The sequence below is a fragment of the Rhineura floridana genome, chromosome 11 (genome assembly GCF_030035675.1).
Source record: "Rhineura floridana isolate rRhiFlo1 chromosome 11, rRhiFlo1.hap2, whole genome shotgun sequence".
NCBI lineage: Eukaryota > Metazoa > Chordata > Lepidosauria > Squamata > Rhineuridae > Rhineura > Rhineura floridana.
The window spans coordinates 72,874,014-72,900,704 of NC_084490.1; the positions used below are offsets into that span (position 1 = coordinate 72,874,014).

General features: G+C 42.9%; 1 protein-coding gene across 2 annotated transcripts in view; it reads right to left on the minus strand.

Annotated features, from left to right (window-relative positions):
- The window catches only part of COL15A1 (collagen type XV alpha 1 chain), a 285,344-nt gene that overhangs the window by 70,519 nt on the left and 188,134 nt on the right, over nucleotides 1–26,691 (minus strand). For both annotated transcript variants that reach the window (XM_061591221.1, XM_061591220.1), the window contains exons 18-22: nucleotides 24,138–24,182; nucleotides 21,806–21,850; nucleotides 7,943–8,005; nucleotides 7,188–7,223; nucleotides 6,821–6,904 (exon numbers count right to left, since the gene is read on the minus strand). In XM_061591221.1, coding sequence (XP_061447205.1) covers nucleotides 6,821–6,904; nucleotides 7,188–7,223; nucleotides 7,943–8,005; nucleotides 21,806–21,850; nucleotides 24,138–24,182 — 273 coding nt within the window. The remainder of the gene's footprint in view (nucleotides 1–6,820; nucleotides 6,905–7,187; nucleotides 7,224–7,942; nucleotides 8,006–21,805; nucleotides 21,851–24,137; nucleotides 24,183–26,691) is intronic.

Genomic DNA, 26,691 nt, shown 5'->3' on the forward strand with positions numbered 1-26,691 from the left:
CACCTTTGAAAAAGCAGCTCAGTTGTGGGGGCTACCTGAAGATAAATACATGCAGTATTTATCAAACCTGATTAAAGGGGAATTGGCTGAGGTATACCAATATTTCCCCTCAGACAGGCCCGTCACCTATGCTGAATTCAAAGAAGCAGTGTTTAAAAGATTCAGACTGGGGCCTGATTATTTTAGAAAGCTTTTCAGAAATTGCCAGATACAGACAGGGAGGTCTTTTGTGGAACTGGGAGCAAAGTTGATGGATATATTTGGAAAGTGGATGAGTAGTGCCAAAGCTCAGTCAGTGGAAGAGGTGAAAAGCCTCATGATACTGGATCAATTATACCATCAGTTACCACCAGAAATAAGGCTCCTGGTCAAAGACCGTTCACCTACATCTGTGCAGGAGACCGCAGAGTTGGCGGATCACTTCGCCTCCAATAGAACTGGCTGGGTGGGGAAAACATCAAGAGAGTTTAAACCCAGACCATATAGTGCTGGCAGAAGGGATGTGGTACCACAGCGAGTGAGTCCTCCAGTAAAATCTGAAGGGCACAGGACACCCCAGAGTGGATCTGTGTACCCTAAAAGTGAGGAGAAATTATGCTACAAATGTGGTAGACCGGGGCACCTACGTTTTCAATGTGAGGTTGCCAACCCCATTAGTAATCCTGCTCAGACAAGGACAGTGAAAACAGAGCCCAAGGCTTTAGAAACAGCGAAAAAGGTTCAGTTCTGCCAGATAAACTGGACAGAAGTAACAGACCTTGATTCAAGTCTGAGAGAGGAAGTGAGTGTACAAGGGGCAAATTATTGGGCATTGCTTGATACTGGTGCCGCTCAGACATTACTGAGGCCAGATTTAATAAAATCTGAGGTAATATTACCTCAGGAAACTGTGACTATCCAAGGAGTGAGAGGTCAACCAGAAAGTTTGCCTGTGGCCCTGGTGGATATGACTTGGAGAGGCCGAGAGGGCCGATATAAAGTAGGCATTAATGCCCAGCAACAAGAACCAGTAATACTGGGAAGGGATGTAATGGGCGCCCAAGGAAAGATCTATGTAGTGACCAGACAGCAACTTGGCAGAGAAAAAGAAGCCATATTAAGGGGGGCTGAAACAAACAGGGTGGAATCTGTTAACCAGCCTCAGGTCACCATAGCAACCACTAGCAGGCCTGCTGAAGGAGACAAACTGTATCAAGTGGTCTCTGGGGAAGAAGCAGAGCAATTCAGGGAACAGCTGCATAAAGATATGTTTGAAGCAGATAAAGGAACAAGCCCTGACCCAACAGATTCCTTTCACTGACAAACTGAGGAATCAAGTTGTGTGTGAGAATGGGATTTTATATAGACTGTGGATGCCTGCTGAGAGAAAGGATGAATGTGAACCAGTGAAGCAATTGATAGTACCTAGCAAATACAGAACCAGATTGCTAGAGGTAGCCCACGATGTCCCATGTGCAGGACATCTGGGAATAAAAAAGACCAAGAGGAGATTGGCTGCACATTATTATTGGCCAAATATCTCCAAGGATGTAAAACAACATTGTCTATCTTGTGGAATATGCCAAAAGGTGGGAAAGAGTGGAGTAAAGACCAAGGCACCCTTAAAGCCCCTTCCTATAATTGGACAACCCTTTTATAGAGTGGGAATAGATTTGGTGGGCCCTTTTTCCAAACCCACAAGGCATGGCAAGAAATATCTAGTGGTGGTGGTGGATTTTGCCACCAGGTACCCAGACGCAGAAGCACTGAGATCTGTAGAAGCCCCTGTAGTGGCAGAGGCTTTATTAAAAATCTTTATGAGGCTGGGTTTCCCTCATGAAGTGCTGACAGATCAAGGCAGTGTATTCATGGGAGAAGTGATGCAATGTATGTGGAAATGTTGTGGTCTAAAACATCTAAAGACCACTACTTACCATCCCGCCACTAATGGGCTAACTAAGAGATTCAATGGAGTTTTGAAGGGCATGATAAGAAGCTATGTTCAAGATCACCCACAAGACTGGGATGAACGTTTGGGATGCTTCTTATTTGCATACAGAGAAGTCCCTCAGGAGTCAACAGGCTTCTCACCCTTTGAACTAATGTTTACTAGAAAAGTGAGGGGACCTTTGGAACTGCTAAAAAATTCATGGGAAGGAACTCTGGGAGAGTACAAAACTTCTGTAGTAGATTTTGTATTGGAATTCCGCAATAAATTAACATCAATGATGGAAGTAGTGAAAGAGAATTTGAGTCATGCACAGGAGAATCAAAGTTACTGGTATGACAGAACAGCCAGAGAACGTGTGTATGATGTGGGAGATATGGTTATGGCGTTCATACCCAGGAAACATGACAAATTACAGGCTAACTGGGAAGGACCATATACCATCAGAGAAAGGCTTGACACAGTGACATATGTAATCACCACAGACCAATTAAACAAAAGCAAAGTGGTTCATGTAAATATGTTGAAGCCTTACCATACCAGGGATGCACAGGTGTTGCAAGTTACCTTATTCCCTGAGGGAAGTGGGCCTGAACTTCCAGATTTGGTACAGGAAAGCAAAGACAAAGGAGGGGTAGATGAAGTGGAATGGTCAGAGGAGGTAGAGGAGGAAGTAAAAGAAGAGATTCTGAGAGTTTTGAAAACCTATAGGAATCTCTTTAGCAACAAACCTGGCTGAACCAGTATAGTTATACATTCCATTGATACTGGAGATCATGCCCCAATCAGATCTGTTCCGTACCGTGTGAATGGGAAAGTTTTGAATGAGATCAAAAAGGAGGTGGAAGATATGCTGGAGTTAGGAGTGATCAGGGAATCCATCAGTCCCTGGGCCTCAAGTATTGTCCTGGTTCCGAAAAAAGATGGAACGACAAGGTTTTGCATTGATTATCGGCTAATCAATAAAATTACTGTCCCAGATGCGTATCCTATGCCTAGGGTAGATGCTATGTTAGAGTTATTGGGGGCAGCAACCATTATCTCTACACTAGATCTCTGTAAAGGATTTTGGCAAATGGAACTAGACGAGCAATCCAGAGCCAAAACTGCCTTCAGTACACCAGATGGGTTATATGAGTTTGTGACCTTACCCATGGGACTAAGGAACTCACCAAGTTCATTTCAGAGGCTAATCAATACTGTGTTGCGAGGCATGTCAGATTTTGCAGTGGCCTATATCGATGACGTGGCCATTTTTAGCAAGTCGGTGCCTGAGCATGTCCAACACCTGACAACAGTATTGGAGGCCTTAAGAAAAGCAGGCCTCACAATAAAAGCTAAGAAATGCCAGTTTGGACTAAAGGAAGTAATCTATTTAGGACATAAGGTGGGGAGTGGGAAAATCACCCCCTTATGGAGCAAGGTGGAGGCAATACAAGCGTGGCCGATCCCCTTAACCAAAAAACAAGTAAGGGCATTTCTGGGTGTGGCTGGATTTTATAGGAAGTTTGTGAGAAATTTGGGGGAAATAGCAACCGCCTTGCATGAATTAACAAAGAAGAAGTGTTCTGAGCATGCGGTATGGACAGAAGAATGTCAGAAGGCTTTTGATCTACCGAAGCAAGCCTTGTGCCAAGAACCCATATTAATAGCACCAGACTATGAGAAACCATTCATCGTGGCTACAGATGCGTCGGACCTGGCGCTGGGAGTCGTCTTGCTACAGGAGAGAGAAGGCACCAGACATCCAGTGGCGTACCTGATTCGCAAGCTGACGCCGAGGGAGAAAAACTATTCGTCGGTCCAGAAGGAGTGCCTAGCGGTCGTGTGGGGACTGAACAAGTTGCGCCCATACGTGTGGGGACAAAGATTCACAGTGACTACGGATCATCGGGCCTTGTTATGGTTGCAGACTATGAAAAACCATAACACTATGCTGCAGAGGTGGTCCTGGGCCCTACAGGACTATCAGGTGGACTTCCAGTTCATAAAAGGCAAGGACAATGTACTGGCCGATGGACTTTCCAGGCAAGTGGCTGGGACTGCAGTGACGTGACCAGACAGAGGAACAAAGAAAGACATTTTCCCCATAGAGACTTTTATTTGTTAACGCGACGTATAAATCCTGGAACAGGAATAATACTCTGCTGTTGTTTAAGGGGGGGGGAAATGTGATGTTCCTATATTAATGTATATATGGTAAGTGTTGTTGTTTTAGAAGATACATGGTAAGTGGAGTGAAAGAGGAGGGGGAGTGAATGGGCAGTAGAATGCGAGATGATTGGCTGAGTGTTTAAAATGGCTGAACGTATAAAAGGAAGAGGGAGAGTGGAATCAGGGGGGAGAAGAGAAAGAGTGGGTTGTTTGGTGGGTTTGAGAGAGTGGTTTACCAGGAGAGAGTGGAGAAGGAGGGAGGTGGAGTTCGGATTAGTATTGAGTAAAACCATATGCTTATGTGCCTTAAGAAGAAATCTTGTTAATCTTGTTAGCTTTGTTATCTGTAATAAATACTTACTTTGGTTTACCAAAGGCCTGATCCTTGGCTGGGGTTTCACAGACCAGAAGGGAGGGTAAGGTAATGACCAAGACTGAAGGGGAACTGTAACAAATGGTGGCAGCGGTGAAGAGAATAACAATACCAGTATTCAGAGTCTCTGGGAATACTAGTATTGGGACGTTACTGGTGGTTGCCTAGCAGGGGGATCTGTTGAGATCTGTGCTAGAGCGGGGAGAGAAACCATAAGAGAGTGTGGTCCGGACTGGTGGAGTCCCTGGTGGTGCCTAGAGACAGGCAGTAACCACGAGCAGGTAGGAACCTGACAGGGAGAGCCAGGGAAGGACGCATCACAGGGACAACAACATACAGTGCTAAAATATCACATCAAGCACCATCCACTAGCATGGACGGGAAACATTAAGACAGAGTTCAGTTGAACATGTACAATGTGTGGATGAACATGCACAAAAGAGCACAAGGAAAAATCAGATTTGTGCAACTCATCAGATCTGCAATAAAATTCTTTACATTTAGACATTTGGCTTCTTTGGTTTTCAAAGGCAATTATCTGGAATGGATCCCCCCTGCGATGTCATGGATTCAGCTGCTTATACTGCAATCACCATAGTATCCGTGTAGGACCCAGTCTACTTGAGCCTTGTGTACTCAGGCCTTAGAACTGACAAGGCACAAAAAAGCAGATGCGATATTCTCTGAATTATGTGACAATACTAGGAGTTCAGCTTTGTCTCCTTACCAGGCCAACAAGAATAGTGTCTTGCACTTGCTGCACTTCAAGCTCCACTCTCAAGCCCTCAGCTCCATTAATTCAGAATACAATTTGGTTATGGCTACCCAGTGTTAACACATGTCCCAATGACATGTTACATGCAAACACTTATGTAAGCATGTGCCATCCAAAGAAGCATGTTTCCTAAGATCTTGAGGCTAGAGATGGTATGCCATAGGGACACTACATTGCAGCACTACATTGCTCTGACTTGGGTGAAGAAGGAAAAAGACTTGTGTTTATTACCAAAAAATAGAAAAGCAGTTAGTAACTACATCTACAAATGGAAATGCTACACACTCCTGCCTGGAGCGATAGCTTCTCTGACTAGTTCGATGGCGAGAGCAGGAGAGAGAAAAGCAGAGAGAAATTACTATTGCTTGATAAGGGGAGGGCACTGGGGATCTGACAGGTTGCAGTGGAGACAACAGGGCAAACTCAAATGTAAAGGAAGCAGATTTGGGACACATGAGGGCGGAGTGGACAGCTGAGAGAATACGATGAGTAAAATGAGACAGACAGAAACATAAAAGGTTGAAACGTCAATAATTATCTGTTTCAAAGACGGGAGAAGAGATAGAAGCTCTTCCTTGGGAGTCCACAGTGACCTTGGAGTCTAAGATTAGAGCTAGACACGAGTGATTAGTGGAGCAGTTTGGCATGAATTCTTGGAGGTCAGAAACAACCAGCTTTCATAGGTTCCCTTGGAGCTTGCATGGTATGGTTCCCAAGCAAACCACCTGGGTTCTTCTTGAACTCTGCCATTTTGGTGAAGAATAGACAAGTGGTTTAAAGGGTGAACATAACACTGTCTTTCTGTTCCCTATGGGTTCTTGACTAAGGCTGCAATCCAATACACACGTACCTGGAGGTCCCATTGAATCCAATGGAGTTTACTTCTGGGCAGACACATATTGGATTGCACTGTAAGGCTGCAATCCAATACACACTTACCTTGGAATAAGTCCCATTGAACCCAGTGGAGCTTATTTCTGAGTAGACATGTATTGGATTGCAGCCTAAGACCAAAGAAAATAATAGAGAGAGAAGGGTATGGAGAAGAGGAGCTGAGGAAGGAATGCTAGCTAGGCCTAGAACAATTCTGGCAAGTTTCTATGATGAATAAATAAGACTGAATAACATGGACTCTTGAGGATTCTTAAGGATTCTATTTCCTGAGAAGAGGGTTACCTAAGATGAGTTATCTGAGGAAAAGAGATAGGATATGTTAACTTACCTGCCTCAGGGCATTTAGGAGGTTGCCTCAACACTCACCTCTCAGTCATTGGTTCTGAGGGAAAAGCGGGAGGTAGGTACCATGCACAAAATTAGGCTGTCCCAAGGGGTATACTTGGGATGACAGTGAAACGGAGTCTAGATCTGACACACACATCCCACGTTTTATACATCTATTGACTGGTATGGAATAGATCTGGCAAAGAGCTTGAGAATTTCCAAAACGCTTTCAAGATTTTTGGTGAAGAGTACAAACTTGGCAAACAGTTATTTGACCCAAATTTCTACAACTGGCAAACATTAGTGGCAGCACTACACAAATGTACTGAAAGGTAGTTATAATGGTGCAACAGAATAATAAGATACCTACCATAGGAATGGTTATAATGGGACCTGGTGGTCCAGGTGGCCCTTGTGGCCCCACAACGCTGGCACCATCTTGTCCTGGTTCACCCTAATGCAACAGAATAATGTCAGGAACATAGGAAAGTACCTTATACTGAGTCAGACCATTAGTCTCTCTCCCTCCATATTGTCTATACTGATTAGCAGCAGATGCCCAGGGCTTCTGACAGGGAATGTTCCCAGCTCCACCTGGAGATGAGGGAGACTGAAACTGGGACCTTTTACATGCAAAGCAGAAGCTCTACCTTGAGCTGCAGTCCTTTTAAGAAGGTGGTTTATATGTCACTGAAATCCAAATGGACATTAAATTAAAGATAAATGCCATTTCTTACCTTGGGTCCTGGGTCACCCTTATCTCCTTTTGCCCCCTGCATTTAATTTAAAAGCCAGCATTAATTGTGTGAAAGAAAAATGATGATACCGTCACTAGTGAATAATAATATAGATTGCACATATTCAAACTTCTCTATCCATGATAGCACACAGAGTAGATGAAATGTCTGAATGACTATTATGTGATATTTTCTATCAAAAAGGTCCATTTCCCCATGGGTACAATTTAGCAACATTGCCCAGTCCCTCTGAGTTTTAGACCACAAATGATTATGCTTCAGGAGCACCTATATCATAGATCAACACACCGGTCTTCATGCCAAGTGACTGTTAAACAACAATTAAGTAGGCCTATGTACTAGACATGCTGACCAAAGGCACAAATCTCGTTGTCTGAGAAAAAGGCGTGTGCCAGTTTCTCACATGTTGATAATGCTGTTGTCATTATAAGGCATAAAAACAAAATAACCACAAATGCTCTAAAAATATGATTACACAATAGTTGCAATGCACAATGTCGTTTGACCTTTAAAAAGTGCTGGTAGAATGTGGAAGCACATGAAAAGAAATATAAATTTGCAATTTAATCTTTACACATCCAACAGTAGATCTTTGGATCTTCTTATGAATGTTGTTTGCCACTTACTGAAATTTCTTTGCCTAACTCCTGTATCTAAATCTGAAACACCCCTCCAGACATCCCATATTACAATTTTAAGTGTTATATAAAGAAGGAATGCCGCTGCATACTCACTGCCTCTCCAGGGCGCCCAGCAACACCAGGAAATCCAGGCCTTCCTTCTGGGCCTTGTTCTCCCTAATAAAAAACAAAAATATCAGACATTCACAGATGTGTCAGCTTCATTTAACTGTGGCCACAATCCAGATAACGCACCCAAAAGCTTCTGTGCATCCATAGGATATCTGCCTTTTTTTCTTTCAACAGCAACCTTGCTTCCTTTGCAATGCCATGGGAGTAAAAGGAGCCAGGGCAGGGAGAGTTTCAAAGAGAATGTAACCAACAGGAGTAGATTTCATTAGGCCATTCCCCTCACCTCTTTGAAGTGGAGAACTCCCTTCTGAACACAGTTTACAGCAGAAAAGGGGCCACTGGGTTCATTACAAATGGTTGCAGTGCACCATGTAATTTGACCTTTTAAAAGTGCTGGTAGAATGTGGGAACATGTGAAGAGGAGAAAAAGAATGCAGAGAGAGATGGGAAGCATTTAAACCTAACCCTTCCTCCCTCTGGAGCAAAAACAAATTGAGGGTACCCCCTGCCCTGTGTGTCTGACAGTGACAATTTGAGACATGGTAGTCTCAACATGGATGATGAAATCACCCAGGACTATTGTTCTGGGCTTTTCCAACACCACTCCCAAGACCATCTCCTTCAGCTCAATCACAGAAGCTGCTAGGCAGCAGGGTGGACAGTTATACCAGTAGCAACCCCAGTTTACTGTCTCCTTGGCTTGGCTCAACAGCAGGTGCAGGTCCTTACAGTCAGCTCCAAGACAGAGTGGTATATTGGTGAGATAAATGGACCACAGCAACTCCTCTCTCCCCCTCCCTGTCCCTGTATCTGGGTGGGCACAGCTGGGTCAAGTCAACTCCCTCAGCTCAACCACCCAGGTCTCCATAATACACACCAAATTGGTATCCTCATCCATGATCAAATCATGGATGAACACAGTCTTATTGTGTACCAATCTGGCATTAAACAAGAGTATACACAGGCTGGTGAGCAGAGCAGAGCAGAGCATCTGTTGGGAATGCTTTGATTTGGATTCTTGCATTGAGCAGGGGGTTGGACTTGATGGCCTTATAGGCCCCTTCCGACTACTATTCTATGATTCTATGAATCAGGAACCTGGGGTGGGAGTGAGAATACAAGGTGCAAATTGCCTGGACCTTACCTTCCATTTTGACTTATCATCACCCCATGGGTATGTCTCCCTCTACCCATGATAACTTACATTGGGTGGCATCACCCATATTTATTTATTTATTATTTGATTTATATCCCTTCTTCTCCCAAACACACAATACAAACAATAGCCCACCAACAAATCCACCACAACCAACCATCAGAAGGCACCTGATAGATCAGAAACAGCCCATGGAAACACACAGGTCCCTGTCACACAAGAGAGTATCCACTCCCACACTGTCTGACACCCAGGAAGGGCCAGTCTTCTGCCAACTCTGAAGGCAGACCAGACACATATGAATAAGGACCACAGAGATAAGAATGCAGTCAAGAAAGAAACAGCATGCCCATGGGTGGCTAAACCATGCAAAAAAGAGAGAAGAACAGAATGATCAACCCACAAAGTGGATATTTGTAGGTTTGTGAAGTTGGCTGCAGGGTTTTTAGCACAGGTGGAAAACAGCATAGGTAACTTTCAGGTTTTAAAAGCTAGTTTTGGTAAAAAGGGAACCAAGAGAAATTCAGGGTCTGCCACCAAGACACCGGAGAATGAATACTGCAAGGGGCAATGTTGTCAGAAGAATTTTGAGCACAATCCTTTAAGTACTTCTGTGAGGAAAAACTACTCATAGTGATTTTTCATTTGACTACAAAATTGTTGTGCTAGAATTTCAGTGTGGATTTCACCTTCTAATCACAGGCTAGTATCTTAAAAATGACTCCAATGGTGCAATTCTATAATGGTATGGTGGCTGAGCTATAGAATATGGCAAAAGATCCATCATGCCAGGTCAATATCAGAAACACTGGAAAACGGCTTGGGCACACAAGAAAAATGGATGCTGCTGCCAAGGTGTATGAGGCAGTCAGATGATGGTGATGGTGGTGGGAAAAATGGATGATGAGGGGGAGAGATTATGAGGGGGAGGATGCTATCCAGAGGACTGGACAATTGGACAAAATAGCTGGGATGGTATTGGTCATATGGGTTGCTATATACCAGGAGGAGAGAGTGGGTGAAAAGGTAGGTTGGCTCATGCAAGGGGCCATGCTATTGGTCCATGCGGTGCTGCTTCCAATTGGCTAAGGTGTATCTGAAGGTGGCAGTTCCTTTCCCAGTGTGAGGTACCATCCTGGATTTGATGTGGGATTACCAGCAGGTAAAATGTCAGCTGTTCTACCATCTAGGGCTCCTTTTGCAGCCCCCGTGCTCCTGGTATGTTTTATTTTATTATTTTATTTTATCTATTTAAAAGCATTTATTAGATTAATATTTCAAAAAATTCTCAGCAGTGCATGACTGATTTCAAAGACTGGGGAAAGATTAATGCTCTATGGTTCCTATCTGCTGCTGTTGTAGTGGGTGGGGAACTGCTCTGTGGGGTTTGCAGTGTGGGTTCAAGTCCAGAGAGCTCTTTCTCTTTTGCCCCATCAGGACTTTTTTTTCACCATGCACGCAAAACATGAGTGGAGCCACCTCCCCCTCTTCGCCTGGTGGGGGTCAAACGTATGCCTCCTACTTCCCAATTCCATTCTTCGTTTGGTGGACTACGGAAGGTTGCTCCTGTCAACGTGCGTCTGTGGCTCTCCTTGTAGTGCATCTGGGGTCCTCCCTTTGACTGCTTGGCAAAAGAATCTTCCCGTTTCCACGGGGGCCCTGGACCTTTGGGCTAAGATGACAGTGTGCACTTTTTGAAGGCTTCTTGCCAAGGCAGCTATGCAGGTGCTGTGTTCTGCAATATCTCCTTCGTTTCATTTGATTTCAAAAGATGGTTGAGCACAAGGGAACTTGAAACCCTGCCTGCAGGAGTTTATTTTAAATGTAGATCCCACCCTTTCTCCCAGGAGTAGCCCAGGGTGGCTCCACAGTAGTGTTGTTGCTGCTTGTGCCACAGCAGCTTAAGGAGTAGGGGCATGGTGGCATTGTGAGTATACTGTACGTTGTGGTGCAAGGAGATGTGCTGGCTGTGTGTTCCCATTGATCTGAATTCAATGATTCCTTCTATGTGTGGGTGCAGGTGGGCACTGTCACCAGCACAGACCCTGACTGGTGGTTACTAGTGGTGTTCCCATGGGTGCTGGGGGTGTGGGTGCCATTTCTGTGCCAGTTTGAGCTTTCCTGAATAGTGTGTTTCCCCTTTCACTCTTGGGCTGAGCACATATTGGTGGCTGTTCTGCTGGTTTAGTGGCAGTGTATCTTCTCCTACTGCAGAGTGTCTCTCTGCTAGGATGTAATTTGGCCCAGTGAAATGGTGCGGGGGGGGATCCGTCCCTAGCTTCTGTAAGGAAGTATAGAATTGCTTAGTTCCAATATATTTATTTTGTTAACACAAATCAACTATTTATTTATTTATTTATTATTAAATTTGTTAGTCGCCCATCTGGCTGGTTGTCCAGCCACTCTGGGCAACGTACAAGATAAAACAGTATATAAAACAATTAAAATTTAAAAACAGTAGAAATCTAGCCCATCTCAAACGCCCGCCTAAAAAGCCAAGTCTTCAGGGTCCTGTGGAAGCTCATTATAGACGGGGCATGGCATATATCACCTGGGAGAGAGTTCCAGAGGGTGGGGGCCACTATTGAGAAGGCCCTCTCTTGAGTACTCACCAGCCTAGCTATTTTGACTGGTGGGATCCAGAGAAGGCCCTCTGAGGTCGATCTTGTTGAGTGGCATCCCTGTCGATGCTGGAGGCGCTCCTTCAGATAGGCTGGGCCACAACCATATAGGGTTTTAAAGGTTAAAACCAACACCTTGAATTGGGTTCGGTACACAACCGGTAACCAATGCAACTCCTTCAACACAGGAGTGATGTGATCTCTACGGCGGCCGCCTGTAATCAGACGCGCCACTGCATTTTGTACCAGCTGTAACTTCCGAACCGTTTTCAAGGGTAACCCCACGTAGAACGCATTACAGTAGTCTAGGCGAGTGGTGATCAGGGCATGTACCACCAGTGGGAGCAGATGATTGGGAAGGTAGGGGCGTAGCCTCCATATCAGATGGAGTTGATACAGAGCTGCTCGGCTCACAGCTGAAACTTGAGCCTCCATAGACAGCTGGGAGTCAAGAATGACCCCCAGGCTACGGACCTGGTCTTTCAAGGGCAATCATACCCCGTTAAGCACCAGGTCTATATCTCCCAGCCTTCCCTTGTCTCCCACAAACAGCACCTCGGTTTTGTCAGGATTCAGCTTCAACTTATTCCTTCCCGTTTCCGTTTATTTTAATCTGTGTATCGCCATAAGCTGTTACAAGGAAGTACAGTCATATATACATTGAAACAAAGGTACAATTCTTAATTAAAATGTAGAAATTAAAACATTATTTGCAACCACTATTCTTAATAAAACTGGCTCTAAGTATCTTTGCAGCCAAGGCAAAATTTGCAGTCGAAATTATTACATGGGGTTGGACCGAGGATCGTAAAAAGATTACTTTTTGGGGTCTATTTAATTCATTAATCATATTCAAAGTTGGAAGTAAAAATTTTGCTCTTGGGTAAGAAAACATTGGGCAGTCTAACATATAATGTAATAGATCATCTGGCACCTTGCACCCAGCTATACAAAGCCTTTGGTCATACGGGATACCAAGATATCTTCCTTGTAAACAGGACGAGGGCATCACCTGGAAGCGAAGTTCGGTATATGCTCTTCGAAGTGGAGCCCTTGTTAAAATATCTAAGTAGTTAGGCCAAGCAGAATTAGGGTTGATAAGCATGAACCATTTAGAGAAGTGTGAGTTAGCAATCGCTACTCTGTCTTGTTGAATATCATGATCATAAATCTGATTGCGCAGAGTATTTGAATTAAGATTACTAAGCAAGGGGGGGTTAGAAGGTATTGTACCCCTAAGGGTGGAAAGGTTTTTGCCCAGCCCCCATTTACCAGTTGATCCTCCCAGCACAATTTAGCCAGAGAAGGCGGGTCAGTAACCAAAAGTTTTTTCCAATAACGTAAAAACGTTAGATCAGTTCTGGCCATTAAGGAAGGGGAATTTAATTCAATTCTCAAATAAGCTGCCGGAGTGCCTTTAGGAAGACCTAGGATGTGCTTGTAAAAGATATTTTGGATTGGCTCTAGGGTTAGGCGCAAAGAAGGGCCCCAAATCTCACTTCCATACAAAATTGTCAGGAGAATTTTTGATACATAGAGTTTGACCATAGGTCTCATTAATTGGCATTTATTCCTTCCCATCCAGCCACTCACCGACTCCAGACTATAGTTGGACCAGAGCAAATAAAGCTCCAAAATACTGAATAAGTACATATACAATAAACTTGAGAATTGAGAACAGATGCTTAATATTTCAAAGACGTTTTCCTCAGCTTAATACCATACCAATTCGTGATTAGATGACAACAATCTAGGCAAAATGGTTTTAAAGGCTGACTGATATAGCTTGTCACAGATTCACAATATGTTCAGCAGATGGAATTCATAGAACAAGGATCTGTCTGCATTCTGTTGTTTTCTGAATTACAGTAAACAAAAGCTGTTACATGACAGAACCTTTCATTAATTAAGTTATTAATTGCGGCATCACTCTAATGTTTGTATTGGCATGGCTCCAGTCCATCAATGGATAACACTTCCAAAACACGAAAAATGTACTTTACCGCAAGTAAAAGCAAGTGACCCAGCAGCCCCTACCAGAGAGGCAAAGAAAAAGAGAGGGAAAGACCACAGTGGGCTCAATGTTATTAAATGTGGACAGGGTTGGGGGCTTTTTAAATTGAGGTATGCCAAATGGGACACAGACCGGGAAATGAAGGACTTGCCTGGCTCCATGCCTGCATATACCACGACTGCTGCTGCCACCGCTGCCACCACCAGCACCACAACAAAAAGAAGTGCCTGCAGGAAGTGGATTGGACTGTGAAAGACGAGCCCAAATGTGTTTACATTTTGACAAATGTGTAGGGCAGTACAATATCTCAGAGAGGAGGTCAGGTCTCCTGCTCCTCTGGTGCATTCACTATAGCTGCCCAATTTCTCTGCTTTTTAAAGTTTGATAGAAATATCTGTGGCTATAGGTATGTTCTTAAACCGCAAATATTTTTGCCTATTAATGAATTTCTCTGCTTTTTAATCTGGGAGGTAAGAAATAGGATCTTGTGCAAGTTTGCTGAGAATGGATTGATCATTTGCATGCTTATTGAGTTTAGTGGGATTTACTCCCCTGCAGTCATGCATAGGATAGGTGAAACTGACCACAGGGGATGGGGAGGGGAGCAAGGAGAGGGCAGGTTTGATCATCTGCATGTTTATTGAGTTCAGTGGGATTTACTCCCCTGCAATCATGCTTAGGATAGGTAAAGCTGACCATGGGGGAGGAGGAGGGGGAGAGGAGAGTAGAGGGAAGAAGGAGAGAGGTCGAGAGGGGAGCGGAAGGAGGTGGAGGTGGATGGAGGAGATTGGAATGGGAGGGGTAGGGGTGAAGGAAGGGGAGGGAACGGGCCTGGAGTAGGCAGGGGAGGAGAAAGAAGGAAGAGGGGAGGAGAGGAAGAAGGGTGGAGGAAGGGAGAGAAGAGGGGAAGGAAGGAAAAGGCAGATTTGATCATTTGCATGCTTACTGAGTTCAGTGGGATTTACTCCTGTGCAATCATGGCTAGCATAGGTAAAACTGACCATGGGGAGGAGGAGGGGGAGGGGAGAGTAGAGGGAAGGAGGAGATTGGAATGGGAGGGGTGAGGGAAGGGGCAAAAGGAAAGTGATGAGAGGGCGGAGGAGGGGAGGGCAGGTTTGATCATTTGCATGCTTATTGTTTTCAATGGGATTAACTCCCGTTCAAACGTGCTTGAAAATGAAATGGACGCCTTCACGTCTATTCCAACTTATGGCAACCCTATGAATAGGGTTTTCATGGTAAGCGGTATTCAGAGGTGGTTTACCATTGCCTTCCTCTGAGACGCAGTGACTGGCCCAAGGTCACCCAGTGAGCTTCATGGCTGTGTGGGGATTTGAATCCTGGTCTGCCAGGTCATAGTCCTAGGATAGGTAAAACTGACCATGGAGGAGGAGGAGGGGGAGGATGGAGGGGAGGGGAAGGTAGAGGGGGAGGGGGAAGGAGGGGATTGGAAAAGGATGGGGAGGGGGGAGGGAGGAAAGGGGCAAGAGGGAGGGGATAGGAGGGAGTAAGAGGGGAGGGCAGGTTTGATCATTTGCATGCATTTTGAGTTCAGTGGGATTTACTCCTGTTCTATCATGCTTAGGATAGGTGAAACTGACCGGGGGGGGGACAGGGAGGGCAGGAGGACGGCAGGAAGGGGAGGGAGGGAGAGGGGAGAAGATTGGATGGGTGGACACTGGGCAGAGGGAAGCCCCTTTCCTTTCCAAAAGGAAAACATGGTGAACAGTATCATTGCTTTTCAGCCTTTCCCCCACCTTTTTATTCTACAGCAGGTACATGTAGCCTACCTCCCAAATTTAAACCAAAGCTGTCACTGGCCACATCCACAGCAGACCTTTATTTCACTTTAGACAGTCATGGCTTCTCCCAAACAATCTTGGGAAGAGTAGTTAGGGAAGGTTGCTGAGAGTTGCTAGGAGAGGCCCTGTTCCCCTCACAGAGCGGCCCCCACTCTCTGGAACTCCCTCCCGTATGATCTTCGGCATGCCCCTTCCCTGAACGTATTCTGCCAGGCCTTGAAGACCTGGCTTTTCAGACAGGCCTTCGGGACTTCCGGGGAGGGTTAATATCTATGACAAATTGCCTATTACTCTGAACTGTCATTGTTTATAGTTTTATAGTTTTATCGTTGTATTGTATTATTATGATGTATTTTATTGTAACAGAGATGTACGTCACCTAGAGTGGCCATTGGCCAGACAGGCGACACATAAATTAAATTATTATTATTATTATTATTATTATTATTATTATTATTAATCAGAGTGGCTGACTGTTAAACACTCTGGCCACTCTGTCAGGGGAATAGGAGTCTCCTCTCAGCACCCTTCACAAACTACACTTCCCAGGATTCTTTGCGGAAACCATGACTGTCTCAAGTGAAATAAAGGTCTGCTGTGGGTGTGGCCCTCTGATTAGGCAAGCCAAGCAGCTGTGAGTCTGGCTTTTAGAACACTGACAGTTGGTTCTTACTGAGCACACCTGGCCTTATCATTGAGTTCAATGCTAAATTTATTAAATTAATTAAAAATCAGCCACACATTTTTAAAACTTTTAAACTGCAGAACATGAAGGTCAGAATATGGGGCAATGTCAGTAATAGGATTACAGGTACTCTGTGAACATGGCTGATTTTTAATTAATTTCAACAGATTATGAGAACTCTGACAGAAAAAAGTCCAAAAGGGGTCTGTTTTCTCTCTCTCTTTGAACTCTCGATTGTCTCTGACTGTTTTATATATCACTACAAAAATTTGGAGGGTTGTTAAGCAAGCGTTTCTGAGTTCAGAACTATAAGGTTTGTAAGGTTTTGTTTTGAAATGAGCTTATGGGAAGCATCAGAATGGCATGGAGGATATTTTCAATTTAACATTGCGGAATGCAAAAAATCCATGCTGACTATAGTATACAGCCTAATATTGTACAGTTCATGACTTTTTAAAAATCATATCAGCAAAAGCCTCTGGCATTTGTGTGAAAGGCGTCTGGTCCTCACATAAGAAGAATGTGTGGACTGTAGCAGAATCTGTTTTTGAGTATGATTGCACCAGATTTCTCCCCCATCCCACTCATCACATCACATACATGGTGCTGGCAGATATACACCCAACCACATGCCCTCTTGATCCCTGTCCCCTCGGTTTATTAAATCTAATGCAGGGGTTTGACTGGTTGGGTCCAGAGTGTGGTTAACACTTCATTTGGCAAGGGAATGGTCCCTGCTGCCTTGAAAGAGGTGATTTTCGATTGTGGCCCCCACCCTCTGGAACTCCCTTCCTTTCGATCTTCGCCATACCCCCTCCCTGACAGGTTTCTGCCGGGCTTTGAAGACCTGGCTATTCAGGCAGGCCTATGGGGTCTCCGGGGGCAAGTCAGTTTTAAATGTTGTTTAGTGTAATGCTGTTTTTTAATTTTTGAAATTCGGATTTGATATTGTATTCTGTTGTGGCAATGTACGTCGCCTAGAGTGGCCGTTTGGTCGGCCAGATAGGCGACTCAGAAATAAAATTTTATTTATTTATTTATTTATATGGTGTGGCCACTCCTAAAGAAAGCAGCCCTGGACCCCTTGGACTGGAATAACTATTGACCAATCGCAAATATCCCCTTCTCGGGGATGAAAGTGGAGAGAGCTGTGCTGGGGCAGCTGCAAGCATCCTTGGATGACACAGATTATTTAGATCCATTCCAATCTGGGTTAAGGCCTGGCCATGGGATTGAGTTGGCCCTGGTTGCCTTGATGGATGACTTTTACAGAGAGCGGGACAGGGGGAGTGCAACCTTGCTTCTGCTTCTCAGTCTCTCTGTGGCTTCCAGTACCATTGACCTCACAGCATCCTCCTGGACAAGCTCCATGGAATAGGAATTGGGGGCACTGTTTTACAGTGGTTCCAGTTGTACCCAAGGGACAGTCCAGAAAGTAGCGTTGGGAGTGCTTTTCAGCTCCCTGCCAGTTACACTATGGGGTGCTGCAGGGCACATTCCCCCCCATTCCATTGAATATCTATATGAAACTGTTGGGAGAGGTCCTTAGGAGTTTGGGGGCAAGGTGCCATCAGTACACTGATAACTCTCATCTCTATTTCTCCACAACATCTGAATCAGGAGAGGCTGTGTGAGCCCTGGACCAGTGCCTGGATGCAGTGTTGGGATGGATGAGAGAAAACAAGCTGAGCTTGAATCCTGGCAAGATGGAGGCACTGTGGGTGAGTGGCTCCTACGTCTGAGAAATTGATCAATTGCCTGCCCTGGAAGGAGCAGGTATGTAGTTGGGGGTGCTTCTGGACTCAGCTTTGTCCCTGGAAGCCCAGGTAGCCTCAGTGGCTAAAAGCGCTTTTTATCAGCTGCACCTGGTAAGACCACTATGACCATTCCTGGACTGGGAGAGCTTGACCATAATAGTTTAGTCATTGGTGACTTCGTGACTGGATTATTGCAACACACTCTATGTGGAGCTTCCCTTGTGATCGGTCTGGAAACCGATCAGTGCATTATGCAGCAGCATGGTTTCTAACAGGAGTGAGACCCTGTCAGCATATAATACCACTGCTGCTGATTCGTTACTGGGTCAGGTTCAAGATGTTACTATTATGATATAAAGCCCTTAACAGATTGAGACGAGTTTACTTGAAGGATTGCCTTACACTGTATATGCCTGCTCAACCACTTCAATCTGCATAACTGGCACTTTTACAAGTGCCACATAATGTTTGTTCTGCTCTTGTAAGGAACCAGATTTTCAGTGTGGCAGCCCCCTGCCTACTAATATCAGACAGGCATTTTCACTGTACTCTTTTTGGCACCTGCTTAAAAGATTTCTGAGAAACCTATATAGACAGGCAGATGTTGACATGTTTTAATCTCTTTTTTGTTTAATTTTAATGTTTTTAATTACTTGGTTTTAACTGTTATATTGATAATTTTAATATTTCTTGTAAACCGCTTAGAGGTTTTATTACAAACAAGAGGTATATAAATTTTGTTAAATAAAACAAACAAACAAACAAACAAATAATACATCTGCTCCCCCCCTGACCAAGTGCATCTCTCTCTCCTCTCTCTCTCTCTCCCCCTCTCTCACAGACCACTAGGGACGGGGAGAAATTTGACTCAGTTTGCATTTAAAAGTGGATTTCCCTAATTTTCTGAAATAATATTCTTCCCACTTTCTGAAATAAGATGCAAAGCGAAACACGTCATCCTTCAAAAAATTCACTTCTCTGAATTTTGCAATGCAGTTCTCTAGCGAAGCAATCTGTTAAAAATGCATACATTAGGATAAACTATGCATATAAATGCATATATTAGTGAAATTAACATACAAAAATGCATTAGGGCAGAGATTCCCAAACTGTGGTCCACGAGCTTCATTCAGATGGTCTGCAGCATGTCTGTGCATTTGTGGATGAAGACAGGAGACAGCACACCCACTGTATTAAATAAATATATTGAGTTTTATTGTGTTCTTATTCCTTTTTATTCCTTAGATTATTTTTAATGTATTACAATTTGAATTCTAAGTTATTCAGTTTGTAATACAAAAAAAATTACAATATATAAGAAATAAAAGAAGGAATAAAAATACATTTAAAAACCATATAGCACCCAGCGCAGTGCATTACAATTGTTACAACAGGCAGAGAAATCATTAAGTGGTCCACTGAGACCCTCAGCAATTTTCAAGTGGTCCATGGGGGAAAAAAGTTTGGGAACCACTGCATTAGGGAAAATAGTCTTGCCAAAAATATGTATATTATGCAAAATTGCACACAAAATGTGTATACTAGGAGAAATTTGCACTACAATGCTGATGAAATGTCATGACATTTTTTAAAAAGAAATCACAATGTGGAATTGTGGAGAACCAAATTTAAGATTGGAAAAGTGAGAAGCTGAGATAAATTAAAATTCATCGATTTGCTCATCGCTTTCAGATCATGCATACTGTATATAAATCCCCCCTTCCATGCATTTCTACCTCTTTCTCTGCCCAAGTGCATCTCTCTCACAATCTCTTCCACAGAATACAAATCTCACCCTCTCTCTCAAATTTCTTTCTCCAACCACCTTATGTGGCAAACACTCTCTAGGGAAAAGTCATAACGCCCAAGGGTGCCAGGTTAGTGACCCCCAGCTTAGAGCTAGTCACCTTGATGGCAGTGATGCATGTTTGACCCCTCACTCCAACAAATTTAAGGTATGCAGTAGGGAGGAATCTGGATGGTTCAGAGTGACTGCTCACAGATTCTGAACCAGAGTGGGTTCAAGTGAAGAAAGGGGATGGAGGTAGGTTGCATTCCTTTGCTCAGGGGAACATATTGCTGCATTCTGCAGAATGTACACAGCTCATAATTTACTTGCCACAGAACCTGCATTTAATAAAGCTGTGAGCTTAGCACCCAGCTTGTTGCCACTTGTCTTTCTTCCAAGGCTTAGGAGGAAAACAAACATCCTCAATGGCTCTGACCTAAAAGAGATTAGGATGGTGGCTCAGAATTGCTGGAGTTCCACCTAGCAGACTGAGGAAAGGCTAACAGATTCTCAGAATGGAAATACATGCTTCTTCTGCAAACTTGGATTCTCAAGTCATGCTATGTTGGCAAACATGAAATGTGAAGACTGAGCAGAGCATGCAGGGGAGAATCAATGGATGTGAAGGAAATACTTAACGCTTTTCCTATCTGCCAAATCTCCCCACTCCCAAATTAATTCTTCCCACCTACTGCCAGGCCTTTCTGTCTGGCTGGGCGAAAACAGGTGGAAAGAATGAGAGAGGACAGTTATGTACGTCCTCTTTTCCACTGATTCTCTCTTGCAAATGCTCCCCCTGCCTCCACATTGGCAATACAGGGGAAACATGGACCTTGTGTTTACCTCATAACATCATCTAGTTCCACCTCCAGCTCCTCTTCTCTTGGCTTTACCACTGGAGATCATAGGGGGGTGTCAATAGAATCCCCATATCCACAGAGACAGATATACTAAATTCTGGGATACTAAAGTATACATATTTCAGAAATGCTGTAGTGTATCTAAATTTCCCACAAAGTATGTGTGAGACCGAAAGCTTGAAGAGGTGTCCCTTCTTTCCATTACTAAGAACAGCCCTCCTAACCCATGATAGTCTGGCATTTATCAATGAAGTGTGCCTCTTATGGAAAATATTGCTTACCTATAGGCTTCATCTTATTGCAATTTCATACATGTATCTGCAATTTATGTTGTGCATGAACTTGAAGATATATATTTTATAATGTGAGAAAAGAACACAAGTATGAAAATAGGCTGCAATCAGCTTCCAGGTGTATCTATCAGGCAGGGGAAAAAAGACATTTTCATGACTTTTCCCACATGACAAAATACATACATCATGTGGTGTAGTGGTTAGAGTGTTGGACTATGACCTGGGAGACCAGGGTTTGAATCCCCAGACAGCCATGAAGCTCACTGCGTGACCTTGGGCCAGTCACTGCCTCTCAGCTTCAGAGGGAGGCAATGGTAAAACCACCTCTGAATACCGCTTACCATGAAAACCCTATTCATAGGGTTGCCATAAGTCAGGATCGACTTGGAGGCAGTCCATTTCCATTTTCATACACAAGGGTAGATCTGCATGTTTGATGTTAAAACATGAGCACTAGCTCTATATTGGAATATTTGGAAATCCTAAAGTATGTGAGTGCTTCAGATATATATATATAATTTTTATTAACATTTTTTGTTTTCCAAACAAGAAGCATATGATTTTACAGGAAGATAAAGGAGACAAAGAGCAGAACCAACAGAGACCCGTTACATACATTGCATACAGGTAATAATTGCACTTATATTCATGTTTCATGTCCAAACCCCCAAACCCCTATCCCCTTCAGATCCATATCTCTACATGAAAACAAATTTAGAAAAAACTAATGCACTAAAAAATAGGAAGCTGCATAGGTATTCTGGTAGCTGTGTGATTTTAGCTAGGTTTTTAATTTATGTTAGATATCAAATATTTGCCTTCATTTCAATGAAGTCAGATTATAAATCAAGTTTAATTAACACCTCACCTTTAAAGCAGGGACACCCAGTAGTCCATTGTCACCTTTTTCTCCCTAAAACACAAAAAGAATCATTTTTTAAACTGAGGACTAAAATAAAATTTTAAACAAGAAACTTCATGGTATATCTTGAAGGGTATAAATCATCCATAATCCATCCTATGTTATTTAAACTTCTGTGGAATTGCAATGCTTTTGCATTTATTAGCAAAGTCTCAAAAATACACTGATTTCACTGACATTTCCCTTCTCTAGAAAGAATGGTTACACGCTGTGATTAATTAGATGAAGATACCAGATAAGTAAAGTATATGCAATCTAGCAATAGGTATGGATTCTCCAATTCAACTTATATTAATTGTGATTAAGATTTATTGAAAGCTTTGGGGTGGTATCAATGCTATTTCTACTCAGAGTAAATCCAGTAAAGTTAATAAACATGGCTAACTTACGTTCATTAATTCCAATGGGTCTACTTTGAGTAGAACATAGTCAACTACAACCCATCGTTTATTGGGCCATCATGAATGATACTATACGTTTTCTATACAAGTAAATGTTGGGTTGCTATAAACTGTAAGTATCTTCATTCCAAACTGAACTCGGTTGTTTTCTGGTCCATTTATATTTTATTGGTTGAAAAAAATTCTTCCCCAAGGGAGCCTCCCATTAAAAATGAAGAGCTTCCCATAAAAACGCAGGAAAGAATGGAGAACTCTGGAATATTAGTGAATATGACTTGGAACGTTTCTCTCCCCCCCACCCTACATAAAGTGCAGCAGCCAAGAGAGATGCTCCTGCCTTTCATTCAATGCGAATCTGGAAATTTCGTCTCCAGACAATGGACTGAGTTATTCCAGTATTTCTTATCTCAGGGGCAGTTATCATCAACATAATGGAAGCTCTGGGAGTTTGCAGATTCTTCTATGTAGAATCTATAGAACATCTTCTGTGTATGTAAGGAGTCACATCTTTACATACACAGAAGTGAAAACACACTACCTTTTTTTAGGGGGGGGGTTCCATTTCATTTCCAAACTGAAAAGCCCTCAAATCATAAGAGATTTCTATTATAGAGTACACCTGCCACAAAGAGTTGCTGTGGATCCTCACCTCTAACAGGAATGCCCTCCCTAAGGTTTAGCCATTCAGTCTTTTCCTTCTCCAGGATGCAAAAACCTTTAAAGGAACTGAAGTGGAAAGTGTGGGGAACAGGAACAGAAGAATTTCCCTGGGCTGACAATTAGCTTCAGTGTAGGGCTGCTGCTTTGTAGTTCTGATCTAGGGCAATGCTAGGCTGAGGCAGAGTAGGTGAGAAGATGGAGAGGAAAATAGTGAGGATTTGGGGGGAGTGTTAAGGCAATATTGAAGGTCGCAACACCAAGCAAATTGCAGTGGTGGAGGGCTAAGGAAAGGAGCGGCCCAAGCTATTTGGAAGTGCTCCGGCAAGTGGAGAGAAAAAGAGGACTCAGGCTCTTCGTGGGCCCCAACAGCAATTTCTTCACCCCCAAAGTTTGCCAGAAGAATCCTCAATCAGCAGTGGGGCACAGGGAGCTCTATGAGGAAGACTGGGAACTGTGTGAGTTTGACTGCTGGTGGCTGCCAAGCAGGCAAAGAAAAAAAGGAGGAGGTGTTAAACATGCTGCTGTTAGCCCCACACACATCTGCTCACTTCTCACTCTCCCTTCCCTCACCTCTGAATCAATTTTTTAAAAACTCTGTTTCCCACTTCCTTCCTCTATGCTTTTATCCTCTTTGCTCCATTGCCACTTTCTTCCCTTCATCTTGGCTTTTGTCTCCTCTATGTCCCTTTTCCTTGCTTCGCTCTTCCCCTTATCCCCCAATGACCTTTCTGCTTCAGCCTTCCATCTTCCACGTCCTGTACCTTTAGCTGCTCCCCCCTCCCTCCACACAAAGAAAGCCAGGCCAAACGGTCAACATGTGGGACATTTACAGACCACTTCCCTCCCCTCCACATTTGCTTCCTGTTCCTTTTTCTTCTTCTCTCCCAATGTGAGTGCACACGTGCCCTTTCCTTTTTCTGTTTGTTTTTGGGGTGGGGGGTGGGGGGGTCTTACTCCTTTTTTCCCTAAAGATATTTCATATTTCTTCATACCTCAGGTTTCCTAAGCCTGCTGATACCTCCCTGTCATGTTTGGGTGTTGCCATTTTGGCTACATAAGCAACGTCACAGTTCCCCTGAAGATTGGAAATAGAGGGAATGTTGTAGTTTATCAAATAATAAAAGCACAAATTAGTTGGGGGGTACTGCTAATGTGAGAAATGGAATTTCTGCTACAACAATTACAAATGTTTGCAGATAGTTTGTTGCATCAATTACCTTTGGTCCCATTGGTCCTTGTAAACCAGTCTCTCCCACTGGACCCTATAACAAAATATAGTACATCAAGACCTAAAATTGTGTTGCTAAATTTGCAGCTTCAGTAGGATCTGAAGCCAGAACCAAAATCCAAGCTTTTTAGGTGTATAAAACTAAGCATTCACAAACTGAAATTACAATTGCATGTTACAGATTTGGGGAAAAAACTTGACTAAGATAAGCAATAGCAACCAGTTTATTAATGTATAAACACATAAATATTAGTCCCAAATATAACAAGTAGCAGAGCATCAGTGAAATCTCCCCTGCAAGCTCTTCTCATACATTGCTAAATTATCAACAGGGCTAAATTAGACATTACCCTTCAAATGCATGCAACTGTATCCAGACTCCTATCAGGAATGACAGGAGAAGGGGCTTTGTAACTCTTTCCCCACAGGCTATTTTTCCATTCATAATCATGTGTCCCCCACTGTTTTCCAAACTACAAAGGAAAAGAAAGAAAAGGAAAGGTATTCCTTTGCAGATGGAAAAGTGGTGTATGTGTGTGGTGGTGGTGGATTTTGAACTGAATAAAGGCCAGAGGGGAAAAGGTTAAGCAGCCATTTTCTACTGCTGTTTCTTTACAACAGGTAGCAGCTGACTGCAGCTGATATACATTAATAAAAATTGAGAGGAGATTGGTGTGCATATTTGCTTTGTAATATCTGACCTAGCCTAGGGATGTCGGAAGAATCTGTTAAATATAGACTATCAAGTGGATTTCCTTGGGTAAGCCTGTTTGACCTCCATCATGGCACAGACTCCTCTGTATGATTTTTGCCTTCTCTACAACAAACGTTTTTAAAAATAGATTATACTTAAGTAGATAACTAAATTGCTTTGCAGTGTACAATATTTACATATTCATTGATGTATAATTGCTGCTGTCCTGACAGGTCATTTCCTCCTTTTTTGTGAAGTGTTGTTTGTTGACTTTGTAAGGTTTTAGTTGCTAGAGGCAGACTATATATACTAAGGTTGCAATGTGGTGATGGCTGAGTTACGTTTATCTATTGTGCACTACGGGTAAAAAAAAAAAAAGAGTGTATTTCCACATCAGAGACGAAAAGGAAGAAGGACTTGTGCAAAATAAACTAATTGTAGCATGATGGAAAATACCAGCTGAAAGTGCAAATGAATCTCAGAACAGACTGAGGTACATTCACACATCCCTAATCTGGCCCCAGAAGTATGAAAGGAAGAGATACATCAGATTTAAATGTAAAGAATCACAATATGCAGAAAAATGGGCCAATGTTCCAACTGTTTCACCTTCATAATTGTAATGACCATTGAAACTTGTTGCATAGAAAATAATATGGGTACAAACAGTATGAAATATTTATTGTAAAAAGGCTTCCTCTTTATTTTATTTGTTTTTAAGTACTGCACTAAATTTAGTTCATGTACTAAATATCCAGAACATATTATTAAATGACTTAATATCTGATTCTTAAGGATAAAGTTGATTTCTGAGGAACTTGAATTTGGTGTATGATATACCTGAAGCATGTAAGTGAAGTTCATCATCTTAGAAAATGTGAGTGAAGCCCAAATCTGGAATGGTTCAGTTTAGGACACTCCTGCAGAACTTGGTTGAACACAGCCCTAGCAATGTATATTGCAGTCTAGTGGAGACTGGATAATGGTTTTTACAATTGTTTTTATATATGGATTTGTTTTTAATCCATTTTTGTTTTTGTTAGCCTGGGTAACCTTTTCCATATTGCCTGTTTGTATATGCATGAGCAGGTATTTATGAATATTTGGAACATTGTACTGATACATATTTTATTACATATTGTACTTGCTTAATTTCTATACATTCCAAAGATTTTGTATCCCTTCCTTCCTTCCAAAGAGTTCAGCATATTTTTCTTCATTCCTGCCCCCCTAAAAAGTACCTAGGCAGAGCAATAATGTCTGGGTCAAAATCAGTCACTGAACTTCATACGTGAGTGGAGATTTGAACCCAGCTCTCCACAGTCCAAGTCCAATTCTCTATCCACTTCACAACACTAAATCAGCAGCCTTATAAAAGCTGTAACATGCTTAGCTTAGCAACTTGTGGTCTTTTCCTTCCCCTTTGTTGTTGTGATTTTTCAAATCCCAAAGGTTGCCTTCTTTATCAGAATGGTTACACAGATGTATAGATTTCCAAATAAAATGAGTATGTACATCACATCGATTTGCATGTCCCTTTAAAATGCATGCAACTGTTGACAGAGAAACACTGTTGCTTATATATGCAGATGAGCCTTTCATACGTAACACAAAGTGCAATATTGGGACCAGAGAATAAACTGCCACAACAGAGACAATTCTTGGCCAGAATAAGGAGAGCTACAGTATGATGCCTCTGTCCCTTTTGGTGTACACTCTGGTCCCAAATTCCTCTCTCAATGGTCAGTCACCTTGGAAGGATAAGGGGAAGTTAAGGTCTCCTTTCCCTGCTGAAGAAACTGGTGGGGGGGGCAAGAACAAGAAAAAATTTGTCTCAGTAACAGTGCCT